At 34.2% G+C, this 14131-nt stretch overlaps 1 protein-coding gene and 1 long non-coding RNA gene across 2 annotated transcripts; both read left to right on the forward strand.

Moving 5' to 3' along the window:
• Positions 1–213: 213 nt before the first annotated feature.
• On the forward strand, positions 214–3478 carry LOC104725521 (short-chain dehydrogenase TIC 32 B, chloroplastic). The gene is made up of 8 exons (XM_010444191.2): positions 214–509; positions 1621–1852; positions 1985–2064; positions 2146–2299; positions 2416–2494; positions 2593–2680; positions 2788–2834; positions 3108–3478. Exons 1-8 carry the CDS (start codon positions 284–286, stop codon positions 3315–3317), a joined length of 1116 nt encoding a protein of 371 aa, XP_010442493.1. The 5' UTR covers positions 214–283; the 3' UTR covers positions 3318–3478.
• A 3775-nt stretch (positions 3479–7253) lies between these two features.
• On the forward strand, positions 7254–13770 carry LOC147935212 (uncharacterized). The gene is made up of 4 exons (XR_015573072.1): positions 7254–7397; positions 7501–7671; positions 8161–8284; positions 13580–13770. It is a non-coding gene; the product is annotated as an uncharacterized LOC147935212 (long non-coding RNA).
• Positions 13771–14131: the final 361 nt, after the last annotated feature.

Here is a 14131-nt window from a genome sequence, read left to right on the forward strand (position 1 = left end):
AAGATTTTAAAATTCAAAAACATCCACGAGACAAAGCTTTTTCATATAAACAATATATATTTTTTAAATATCTAATTCTTTTGTTTTTATCAGTAGATACAAACTCTGTGAAAGTAAAAGGTTGGTGATCAAAAGTAAAAGAAACTTGGGCGAGTACTCGTGTGAGGTGTTACCATCGAGCAATCAAGTAATTACTTATTTTAATTCCAATTGTTTCTTTTTCTTTTTGAAAAATGACAACAAACAAATAAAAGTATATGTGTATATATAGATACGTGTGTGCATGGGCCTCCTCTATATGAGTGATCAAAATTGTGTTGGAGTGATCAGCCACAAATTCTTCTCATTCGATTCTCTCTCTTTCTTTCCTCACTCTCAAATGAAGGGAACTCTAAAATACTTAGCAGGAATCGCAGGACCAAATGGGTTTGGCTCAAGATCTACAGCTGAACAGGTTACACAACATAGCGCCTTGTTTCCTCGTTCACATCTCACTGCTATAATCACGGGTTTGTCTCCCCTTTATCACTTAAAATATCATTTACTATTTCAGTCTTTATAATAGTTTTTATAGAGTAGATATTCGTGTGTCTTTCCAATCTTATGTCCGCATTCGTGTCCATCTCCTAACTACACAAGGAGGGTTTCAAATTAAAGGTCCTAAATAAAATAAAAGAATAGATTCAAATATGGTAAAACCCAATAGTTGCGAACTTACGAGACCAAAGTACATCGTTGATAATTCCAAAAAAGCTTTATTTTTACACAAGGAAGAGCAAGTACGATAATAAACTCCTCAAACCTAATGTTTTGAATCTTTATTTATATCAACAGCTTCTGATACTCACCTACTAGAGAGCATATCTTATGTAAAATAGTTCACTTATTGTCATTACTAGTTATTGTTACTATTTTCATAACAAACAAAGTATATAATTAATTTTCCAAATAAGAAACTTGTTATAAATTGTGTCTTATACCACAACTTGTAAAATAAATTTTCCTGGAAAAGACACGATCATATTAAATTATTATGATATGAGATATGTGTTTTGTGTATGCCGGCGACAATATATGATTTTTGTCTCCATTGAATTGAAACATTAGGTATGGTTGGTTATAGTATATTGCCTTTATACAATTAATTGATTAACCTTTTGACTTTAACCTTTGAAACATGTCTCATCGTTGCAAAACATTACTTTATGTAATTTTCTTTAGCGATCAGCCTGCCCAAAACGTACTTTATGCCATCTTTATGTCCCCTAATTTGTCGGTTGAAACTTTATACAATGAGGGTCAATGAATAAGTTTTAAAGTAGTCTCTCTTTACTCTTTCTTTTTTTGTTGGAAAGAAAAACAAAAAGGTTAGTATTAGAGACATGAAAGGTAGATAAACTAATTATGCTATACATACCAAATTACAATCTGAATTTGATGAGTATTATTTTTACTTGTGATAAGTTGCATATGTTAGAATGATATATGTGAAAATTCAGGACCGTCCATTTAGAAACTAATTGATAAGATGTGAAATTGTTCATGTACTTCATTTTTTTTTTGAACAAACGTTCATGTACTTCATATATACTAAAGTTTCATCATAATGATATGCAACAGGAGGAACGTCTGGGATCGGTGCGGAAACAGCGAGAGTATTAGCAAAAAGAGGGGTGAGAGTAGTGATGGCAGTAAGAGATATGAAGAAAGCAGAAATGGTGAAGGAGAGAATAGTGAGAGAGAATCCAGAAGCTGACATTAGATTATTTGAGATTGATCTCAGCTCTCTCTCTTCCGTTGACAGATTCTGCTCACAGTTTCTTTCCCAAGATCTTCCCCTCAACATTCTCATGTACGTAAAAAGATTCACTCTACTCGCTACTGCATGCACCCATGCACGTACCAATATATATTTATATACACAACACAATGATATATTAATATTTCCAATCTTCATCTAAAACTTTAAAATGAAATTTTGCAGAAACAACGCAGGAGTTTTCTCTCCAAATCTTGAATTTTCCGAAGAAAAGATTGAGCTAACGTTTGCTACAAACTTTTTAGGTAATCTTGTGAATCATGTGACACATGAATATATTTACGTGGAGTGAGAAAAATTTAATGATGGTTAGTATAACTTTTCAGGACATTACTTATTAACTGAGATGCTGATAAAGAAAATGATAGATACGGCAGAGAAGAGTGGAATTGAAGGACGAATCATTAACCTTTCCTCTGTGATTCACAATTGGGTCAAGCCTGATTGTTTCTCCTTCCCTAAATTACTCCATCCTATAAGGTAATTTACATTCATATTCCCTATTTTTACGATAAAACTAAACTATCTAAAAAATATGTTTATGATTAGATATATGTTGTGGAATGTGGTTAATAGTTTTTGTTGAGTAATCGTAGGTATAACGGGACAAGGGCTTATGCTCAGTCAAAGATGGCCACAATTTTACATGCCAAAGCGTTGAGCAAGCAATTAAAGGTACATTTGAAAATACTAATATTACATCACTCTTATTTTTTTTAACCTTTTCACTGTAATAATAACTAGAAATTTTTACAACTAAAACGTGGTTACAGGACAGGAATGCAAACGTGACGATAAATGCAGTCCATCCAGGGATCGTTAAAACCGGAATTATCAGAGCACACAAGGGTCTTTTGACAGGTAAATAGAACTTTTAACTATGCATATATATAGAAGTGCAAAAGGAATCTAATATGTAAAACTTTTATTAAAAAATCTAAACAATATGATGTGGTGTGTGCATGCAGATTCTCTGTTTTTGATAGCTTCGAAGCTGCTAAAATCTATAAGCCAGGTAGGTGTGAACATATATGCTTTTCTTTTTGTCTAAATAGTACAGTGCCAACAAGCTAACTCTCTTTTTCTGACACTAGAGATTCCTTTTTTAATATAATTTTTGTCTTTCGCATACCAATAAAAGTTTTGTCATCATCAATATTCATGCATACACTCATATTTGTATTATTGACAATAGTACATATACATATAGACATGGCACTAACTGAAATAAAATACACCTTTGAATAAATATACTACTAACTCTTGAATTTTTGTGCTATGGGATTAGGGCGCAGCGACAACATGTTATGTGGCATTGAGCAACGAAGCCAAAGGGTCAAGTGGAAAGTATTTTGCAGACTGCAATGAGACTAATTGCTCGGATTTGGCGAATGATGAGTCTGTGGCTTTCAAGCTCTGCACCCAAAGCCGTGCTTTAATCCATGATTACTTGCATGAATCTCAAATACATTCATTTCCTAATTTATGTCCCCTGTAAATCATCTTAATAACTCCTAGTTTTTTTTTTTTTTTTTTTTTGTGTGTGCTAAAGACCATTTATTATTGTATTTTTGTAAAGCAGCGTTTTATTAACAAGACCGATCTCGTTTTGTGTTCAAGAAACATATATATACGTAAATAAACTATGATTTCTATTAAGTCTAATCTTGGCCAATTAATACAGCTTATATGTCATTTCTTTACCCGTGGATAAATAGCGTTAGAGCATTTGCAGTGAGGAGAGATTCTCACCGTTTCTCAAATATATTATTTTAATATCAATTATTTAGTTTAGTTATTTATTTAAATTAAAAAGAAAAATAAAAGTTTAAACCAATCATATGTTGTCATGTGTACAATTAATCTTTCATAAGATTCTCAAAAGTTATCATTTGAGAATCGATTCTTAGTTATTATTTCTACTTTTTAATCTTTCTATATTTTTTTATTGGTGGGGATTCTTTTGAGAATCCACCACTGTACATGCCCTTAGATATGCCGCTAGTATCCATCACCACCAAAACCTACTTAAACGAATTTTCCATGCCATTTAACTACTTAACGCTACCAATGGTCATTTCGTATGTAATTAATCGTATACTAGTTTTAAGAGTTTTTATTATTATATATAATAAATGATAAAATATCTAATTTTTATGTTTATATAGAAGTTTTACTAAGACATTACCAAAATGTTTGACGGTTCAATTGGTTGAAGATATGTTGAGAATTGCTGATGTGATGCGTTCGATTCCCTAGTTTATGGTAGCCAACTTTTTTTTAACTCAATTTTTACAGATTTCATCATATTTTCTTTTGGATATGACATTGAAATAGTAAATTTCCACTTAACATCATATTTAAATGAAAAATCAAAGTTTTTTTTTTCTTTTTAGCTGATTTTTTTTTCCGATTTGAGTATAATCACGGCGGCTCCTTACTGCCTAGCGATTACACGGCATAGAATCAGTCAAATCAGCCGATTTTTTGAACAGGGTCTTGACTATTTCATGTATACGACCATACATATCCAAATCATTAAGAATTCCCCTTTCCTTTAAAAATGTATTTTTCTTTTCCTTGTTTATACTATATAAAATTAAGCTAAAGCCACATTGATGTATACACCCTTACATATATAGATCGCACATAAAAGCTTACATCCATGTGGATATTACATTATATCATTGATATATAATACATACATACATACATATTATAGTTGTTATTAAAAATTTTGAAAAGATTAGGTTAAGAAATTGTATGGAAAAGAAGAAGTAGATTACGTTTTTGTATGCGTTTTAAATATTTTGTATATGAAGGATATTTCTTTTAGATAAATAAATACACTTAAATTATTATCCCAAATTGAAATAATATTGAGGCTGAGATGAAACTCAAGTTGACTTGATAGTAAAATACAGTACCATTTATGAGTCAAAAGTGTAATGTGATTGATTTAGATTTTAGAGATGAATAAAGAGACAAAAACTCAATAAATGGTAAGAATATGAGTAGCTAGTCTATGTGCGTGGGATGTTTGAGAAATATATTTATGATACTTTTGTTTACATTATCGACATGTACATAGTAACATACAATCAAATTAGATTTACGAGAATACTATAAATTGTAACACCCGCAAACTAGAAATGTTGTTTGGGGTGGATGTCGAGTGACACTAAAGAGTGTCAAGCGATACTAAAGGGTGTTGGTCGACAACAACAATTTTGGTGTGGCAATTTATGTTTTAAATCGCTGGTTTAGTTTGATTTGGGTTAGGGAAACCCTAGGACTCGAGTATATAAGGGATATCTCGATGTCTTTGTTAGGGGGTTGGCTGTCTTGTCGTTGGAAGGAAGATAGAAGTGAGGAGAGATGTGCTTTGGTCTCTTTGGGAGAAAGAGAGAATGAGATTATTTAACGATGGACAGAAAAAGGAAGGAGGTATTTGTGTGAAGGAGAAGAGGGGATCGAGCAGTGGGCTTGAGGGAAGCTTCTCCTCCGTCGTGCATCAAGGATGCTGGAGGAAGAGACCTTATGTTTGGAGAATAAGAGGAGGAGAATGGAGATCCATCTTCTTATGTATCAGGGGAAGAATGAGATCTTGGATGGTGGATTGGGAAAGACAAGGAGGCTCTTTCATGGCTGTTATCGAAGTAAGTCGTGTTGTTTGATGTTTAATCGATTAGGGAATCGATAGTTGTTAAGGATTAGGGTTTTGTCGCGAAAGGGAGGATATGTTTGTAATTTCTGGGTTGGTGTCGTTCAACACCAACACTTACGTACAGACAGCGCGGACTAGTCCAGGATGGCTACTTCGGCGAAACGTTTGGGGATGAAACGGAGTACGATTTGGCTAAAATTTAGTTGGGAGCTTTGTGGTGCTACAGGCTCCATATCCAACGGTGGATTTGTGGAATGAACGGTTAGTTTGTGTTTTAAAACGGAAGTTAATATGAATGTTTTTCATGGTTGTGTTGTGGCAATTTTGGGGTGTCGAGCGACACAAAGGTGGTGTCGATCAGCACCAGCATGTTCTTGTGGGTTTGGGTAATAGAAAAACGACTGGAATAAGGACTTGTGGAGGAAGGATCGACGGAGGTGATTCCATAGGTGTTGGTATCGACCGACACTAGAAGAGTCTCGATCGACACCATGTGTGTTGGTTTGTAAGTGGTGCGATGTGTGACGATCGACACCAGATGGAGGTGCAGATCGACACTGGAAGAGTTGATAGTGAATTGGAGTATTCGTGGGGAAGTGTTGTCTGTGGCTAGATGGAATCAAATATTCTAACCCTCCTCTCTTGTTACTCGGTCGCTAGGGATAGTTGGTTGTGCGACTCAGTAACTAGATGAGGTGGGGTTTGGTGTATTTGTAAGAGTTTTTGTAAGGTGCGATTTCTACGCTGGTTGTTTCTTCAGAATTATGAGGTCCCGATAAGATCGTTTTCTATAAATCCTATGTGAGGATTGGGAATCCGGGTGCGGTCGTCACACGTATATATAGACGAAAAAACATTAATATTTCTTCTTTTAAAAGTGGGAAAATAAGTTGACTTTTACTAACATGTTAAACCTTTAACAACAATTCATTATGATGTGGAAAACGGATATGAATGGTTGTAGTCAAAATCTAAAGATGTTTTTTCTTTTGTTAATTAGTGAGTTGAGAACACTTTTTTTTTTTTTTTAAACTCTAGATTCGGCAACTACTAAAAAATCCTAACTTCTTCTTTACGAAAATTAGCAATTCTTGTATACAAACTGTTAGATCTAATCCTTGAATCAATAAAGATCTTATTTAACTTATTGAGCTTGTGTTAACCGTTAGGTTTACAGTCTGCGCGGATTACCCTTGCAAAATTACAATGTGATATGTCTTATGATGTTTTAATCTTAAGTTCAAGTTCGTTATGATCCATTTTAGCTACTACTGTTTCATTGTTTGATGTAAATTTAAACATGATATAATATTAATATCTTTATTTGAATTGATTTCACATAATTGTGTTTACTTTTTTTGTTATGCAGTTATGCTTTGGTCTTGTTGTTGAAAAGAAATTTCAAAACATTTGTACGATATATCGTATATCTGTTATTATTAAAAAATATTTTAAGAGGTAAAGCGTTTGGTGCGTCTTAATTTAAAAACATGGATATACATATTAGCTTGTAACTGTATTCATCCGTCCCTATTTTAAAGTCAAAATTTTAATGTTTTATAATTTTAAATAAATAGAAAATATAAATAAAATTATCAAATAAGATTTAGAGAAATACTCATCAATAGCACTAATCTAAATTTTTATTCCAAAGTTAGCATTCACTCTCAGATATTCTAAATTTAGCACAAATTAATATGAATAAATAATTTTAACTTTATGAAAAATAGAGAATATATCTTCATCTCTCTAGTTGTCGCCAAAGATCACCTTCTCCACTGTTTCTTGTCGTCGGATTCCCCATTTATACAATCTCCATGGATCTAAGATCTTGATGGCTGCTTATGCCATTTACTTTCTGAATCTCTGTGGCGATGTACTCATTAATAACACATACCCAGATAACGTCGGGTGAGAAAAGCTTCTCTTTTTCTTCACCTTCGATCTGTTAAATTTCTGAATTCATTTCATTTCCAGCTGAGTGTGTGTGTTTGTGTGGGTTTGTGTGGGTTAGGGTTCTTTTTTTTGTGGATTCGTGGTGGGTGAGGAAGGTTCAGTGTTTTGCATGGGTAATGAATTATCGGGAGATGATTGTGACAATACTTTTAAGTTCGAGGATGATGACAAGACTATTGATATTGTAAAGATTTATCGGATTCCAGATGAGAAACATGATTTTGTTGAGGTAGCTTTGAGAATTTCCGAATTTACATAATTTGTTTGCAATTGTTTGAATGAGCGTGGCTTTGATTAGCGGCGTTCAAGATTAGAATTTGGAATCGAGGATGTGTGTGTGTATAAAACATTGATTTTAATCCTCCTGCTTAAGATACATAGATTTGTTTATTGTATGTGTGATTCAGAAATCTGTTGCTATACTCACTACTAACGACACTTAAGTTTTGGATTGTTTTGTTAATTTATTACTCCATCCGTTTCATAATATAGGATGTTTTAGAGGTTTTTCTTTGTTTCATAATATAAGATGTTTTCAACTTTTTAAGTAATTTTTAGATTACTTTTATATTTTTTTATTATTTATTTTATGTAGTCTTATTTATGATTGGTTTAACTTTTTTAAAGAAGTTATTTCTTAATCTGCGTGCTTTCACTCAAAACATCTTATATTTTGAAACGGAGAGTATTATTGAACCTTGAGAGTTACTACTTTTAGGTGGCTAGCCAAGATAATTCATCACCGGCTAGTTCATCATCAAGCTATGTGATGTATATGTCCATGACAGAAGATGCAAGTATGGTTTGGATATCTTGAAGGAGTGTCTTAACATTTCATAAGAGTATGTTCCTTTATCCAGCTTTACTTTATTTTTTGTTTAGACATATATGATGCTTGTGAAACCTTTTTAGATTATTTTGGTACTTTTATGATGTTTAGCAGTGTCACATGTTTTTATTACCACTTTGCTTTAACTATTATTGAACTTCACAAAGGAATATATGAAATTAAGGAAGGAGTCTATGAAAATTTAGGAAGGATTTCTTGAATTTTATGATAACTTTCATAAAAAATTTTGAGTTTCTTAACATTAGGATGTGCACAGAAATGAAACAATTTCTCCTCACTAATGGGGTAATCTTCTAATATTTGATACATTGAAGCAAAACACACATAAAGGAGATTTAGAAACACATTTATTTTAATTTAGTAAGAATTCATATATATTCAGGAATGAATATTTGATTTCATGATGGTATTCATAAAAATAATAGTTGAAATATTTACATCTTTAAAGTGTTCATGTAAGTCTCACAATGGTTGAAAACAATTAAATGCCTAAAATTTGACACACCAAAGCAAAACACACAAATAAAAGATTTAGAAACACATTTACTTAAATTTATGAAGGATTCAATAATATTCATAAAAATAAGAGTTGAAAGATTTACATCTTTTAAGTGTTCATGCATAAGTCTTATAATGGTTTTGAAAATAACTCAATGCATAAATTTAATCATACTGGAGTAATCTGTGAGTCGGATGCTCCGTCGTGGAAAATGTTGTTCATCATCAACTTAATATGAAACACATTAAAGATAGTACAAATTTCTCCAGCCAACACTAAGACACAAGATACTACTATCTTATAAAGAAATTTCAAAGATATCACAAACATAATACTGGTTATTTTAGATTATTAAACCACAAAAATACTTCATAAAATCCATTTAAGAAGATCTTTCTGTATTTCTTCCTAAATTTTCAACAATGCTTCATAAATTGAACTCATGGCTCATACCAATACCAATAATCGAAATCAAACACTTCAGAATTTGTTTCTATGAAATCTAGGCATGCAACTAGCAACATATCTCGATGGAAAGGAGACAAAAAATTTGAGGTGAACAACAAATGAATCAAAATCATAAGAAATTTCAGGAAGCAAAACAAAAAAAAATCAATTATATCAACAAAACTCTATTGACTTAAGCCTATTATAGTACAATCCCCGGAATCACCATTGGATCCAACAAAACCATTTGTTCTCTAATTTCCTGAACAATATGAATAATATATAAAGCATCTCTCTAAATCTCGACACAAACTCTTAACTACACAAAGAATAGCTTAGAACACATATTCAGATTATTATGACAAGTTCAAGCATTTCATATAAGTATCAAAAGTAGCATAAACCTAGGACTAGATAAATAAATAAAAGTTGCAATAACAATCCAAAAATGAATTGAGTCGTTGTTGTTCTCTAAAACATAAAACATAAGAAGAAGAAACTAAAACCATAAATAGAAAAAGTAGAAGAAACAAACAAAATATTTCCTGTTCAATTCTCATGAACTTCAATTTCACCATCTTGAATTTCTTGTTGAATATCCTTTGGATATTTACCATCAATAGTACACCCAGCAAAAACAGAAGCCCCCAAGGTCTCCTCTCATTGTATCGCTGATGGTTCTGCACCTTTAACCTCTCTCTAATTCGACACATCTCTCACACATACCACCACAACAAAGCTCTCAATTTCAGCTCTCACGGCGTTACACGCCTCCAATGTCCACCGGCAGGCCGACGTTGTATATATCATAACTCCATTCTCTCCGCCATCAAACAATCTCACAGATTCCTCTGCTAATTTCTAATCTAGTGGTTTCAAAATCTTGTAATCGCTCATCGAATCTCTAAGGTTGGCTTTGGAATCAACGGAGAGGGAGGTGTGAGAGAGAATACAGTGATATTGTGCAATATCACGATTTTTTTATATAATATATTATATGTTAAAAATATATAAATTTGTGCTAAATTTGGAACATTTAAGAGTGTGTTAATTTTGGAAGAAACACTTAAATTTGTGTTATTTTCGAGAATCTCCCTAAGATTTACGTCAAAAATATATATTTACTTGTAATCATTTATGTAACTAAATATTATATTTTATAATCAATTAACTAAATATTGTAATCAATTATGTATATTTATTTTACATGATAAAAATCCAATATATTAAAAATTAAAAAATATATATCAAAATATAAATAACCGTAATTTTAGATTTACTTTATAATTCTTTAAATTAATTCTTTAATTTTTGTATTTGAAATAAAAATTCTACATAAGTAAAACAGTTTCTAGAGCTTTGAGAGAGAGAAAGCAATTTTATGGTTTTTCCGGCAAGGACTTGCTTTCTCAGCGGCGTTTGTTTGGCTCATCTTCCGGCATCGCTTGCTCTAACAGAAGTGTTGGCTGGTTGAGCTTCCGACATCAACTAGCTACGTTTAGCAGTTGTGGTTGGCTTATCTCTCGAGTGCAAGAGACTCACTTTCTTGTCTCGTCGGCCTTTAGGTTCGGCTAATCTTTGCTGCTTTTTATCTTTTTTGTTATGTTTCTTTTTTATATTTTGTCTAAAGTTAAACATAAAATATCATATGGCGATAATATATGGGGCAGTTGATTTCAAAGTATAAAGTCTCTTAAGGGTTGTGCTCTGCCGGAGGAGTATTATGCTTCAAATTAAAATTCTAAGTTAGAAGAAATCTCAAGATCTAACGAATCAATCAAGACTTGGAAGTTCAGAACAGCGTAAGAAGATCTGAATTCGATAAAAAAATATGATTTTATGGTATCGTAGAGAAGATTCTACAAAAAAAGAACTGAATGGTTTATCCTCAGTAGGAATCAGAGGACATCAGTTGCTGTTTTGAGAATCATTAATTTTTTATATGATTACCATACAATTCTGTCTTGTTTCCTTATTGCCAGCAAATTCAGCAAACCGGCGGTAACCAAGATGGTGATGACAAGCTGGAATCATGTCGATGAAGTTAGATGATAAAATAGTCATCTATGCGGCAAGCTTCCACATTTAGAGGTGTGTCATCGTGCATTTTAGTTATCTGAGCTTAAGGGTTTTCTTTATTGGACTTGGTTTTTACTTTAAAGTCCAGCTGAAAATAATGGCTCATGTTTGTCTTGGTATACTCATAAGTCATAACCAAGCATTGTATCTCCTAGATATTGGTTGGGAAAACCTACTATATTCAAAGACTCAAGGAGGTTTAGGCTTTCGTGATCTCTCCAAATTTAATGGCACCCTTCTTGCAAAACAAGCATGGTGTATTATTCGACATCCTAACAAATTTAAATGCAAAACTGAGACGTTACCAATCTTACGGATGGTCATCAATTTTAACTGGTCTTGAAATAATTAAAAAGGGTACTTGATATCAAGTTGGTGACACGGAGTCCATAAATATCAACATAGCTGACTTGGTTCCATGTCATCCCCCACGACCTTTGAATTTTGTTTCCCCAAACCCAGATACAAACATGAGTGCTTTAATATCCAACACTGGCTCATACCACTAGTGGAATAACTCCATGCTAACAAATATAATGTAAGAGCTGAATGGCATAATATTATTGATGAGTAGAGTAGATACAATATATACAAGAGTGTACAAGCTAACTATAGGACGTCAATATTCTACAGAGTAAATGAGAGATTGACAAAAATAAGTGAGTAGCATAATCAAAGGGATTATATGATTTGATTCTTCTGTAATACGCCCCCTCAAGATGGAGGGAGACTTCGAACTCCAATCTTGTGACACGCCCGTTGAAAACTCGTTCTCGACAAAGGCTTAGTGAGAGCATCAACTAGTTGATCTTGTGTCGAGACATGGGAGACATGAAGTATGCTTGTAACGCCCCCGAACCGCCGTATGGCCGGGCGAACTGCGGACGGCACCGGGACGCTACTTTGGAAACGTTCACCAACGATCTGGCCGGGTGCAAGAACGGATCAGGACCCTTTGGCCAGTCCATCGGTGAGGTTCCCGACCACACGGCACATTCTTAAGGCTTTGCAACCCTTGTGACATGCCGTGCGTTGAGCCGACTTGGATAAAGTCTATATCAGTACCACTTGCCCGTTTAAAAGAAATCCGAATGCTTTGATAAATAAAAAGAGTTTATTACAAAATAGATACCAAAAGATGGTAGAGTTTTGGATAAGGCCTAGTGCCAAGTTTAAACCCGAAAAGAAACATACTTGAATTTTACAATAGACACAAAATAAAACTACTCCGGGTTCCTATCGTTCACCACGCCCTCTAGTTCCCTCTAGGGTTACCTGCAACACAAATTATTATCATAAGTAATCTAAGATTACTTAGTGAGCTCAGGGTTCCTGCAAAGAGATTATCCCCAATCCCAAACCCCAATACATACGACATGCAAGCAAGCAGTCAATCAACAAACAATCAGAGGTAGCATGCGGAAGATAATTAGCTAAGCAAATTAATCTAGCAAGCACTCACAACAACATGCATCAACATGCAACAACATGCAACACAAACTTGAATAAAAACAAAGAGTTTTAAACAAGCTTCCTTTCCTTAACACCCCTTTGAACAACCGCGTTACAACCACAAAGGCATGCAACCGGACTTCATTTAGAGCCACACCGTCGTGTAGACAGCTTCGGCCAGGGTAGCGAGCCCAGTAACCTCCGAGCTCTTCGTAACCAGCCCTACAAACACACGAACATGGGTTGCATGTCGCGGCTGCATGTGGTATGGAAAAGGAAGGACAGCAATACCCCAGTCTTACTACGCTAGCCGGAATTTGTTGCGGACTAAAACGCATTACGACTTTAGCAAGATTGATACTTGAGTTCTTATGGTTTTTAAGCTCATAATTTTACAAGTATCAAAACTAGTTATCACCTTTGTTACTAGAACATTTCGAACTAGTAACTGGTATAACCTCACAACACATGCATTTAAACAAGAAAATCACAAAACAAATTCAAGTAAAAATGCAACTAAATGCTCATGCAAACCGTGCACTAGATGGATGTCTTTAATCCCCATCTAGTCCGGTGAAATATGTGCACTAGATGGATGTCTTTAATCCCCAGCTCATTATCTTCCGCATGCTATCTCTGATTGTTTGATTGTTTGCTTCCTTGCATGTTTGATTGTTTGATTGCTTGTTTGATTGCTTGCTTGCTTGATTGTTGTTTTGGGGGATTTGGGGTTGGGGATTTATTTTCTGCAGGAACCCTGTGACTCACTAAGTAATATTAGATTACTTATGATAAAAATTTGTCTTGCAGGTAACCTTAGAGGGGATTAGAGGGCGTGGTGAACGATAGGACTCCGGAGTAGTTTTTGTGTCTGTTTGTAAAATCAAGTTTGTTTATTATGTAACCGAACCTTTGGCACTAGGCCTTATCTTCAAACCTTATAATCTTTTTGGTACTTATTTTGTAATAAACTCCTTATATATTAATACAATCGGATTTTATATTCGTACGAGTAATAACTGATATAGACTTTGTCCAAGTCGGCTCAACGCATGGGATGTCCCAAGGGGTTCAAAGCCTGAATGATGTCCCAGTCGGGTGAAAACCCCGCCAATGGACTGGCTCAGGGTCCTGATTCGTTCTCGAACCTCGGCCGGATCGTCGGCGGATGTTTTCAAAGTGGCGTCCCGAGGCGGCCCGTGGCCTGTCCGGCCATAGGATGGTTCGGGGGCGTTACAGGCGCGGTATTCAACTTCAGTGGAGGATCGAGTGACACCGCGTTGCTTCTTCGAGGACCATGAGACAGGGTTGCGACCCAAGTAGACAACATAGGAATTGGTAGAGACAAAATGATCGATATCA

This window comes from Camelina sativa, chromosome 11 (genome assembly GCF_030686135.1).
Source record: "Camelina sativa cultivar CO46 ecotype springtype chromosome 11, ASM3068613v1".
In the NCBI taxonomy this organism is placed as follows: Eukaryota; Viridiplantae; Streptophyta; class Magnoliopsida; order Brassicales; family Brassicaceae; genus Camelina; species Camelina sativa.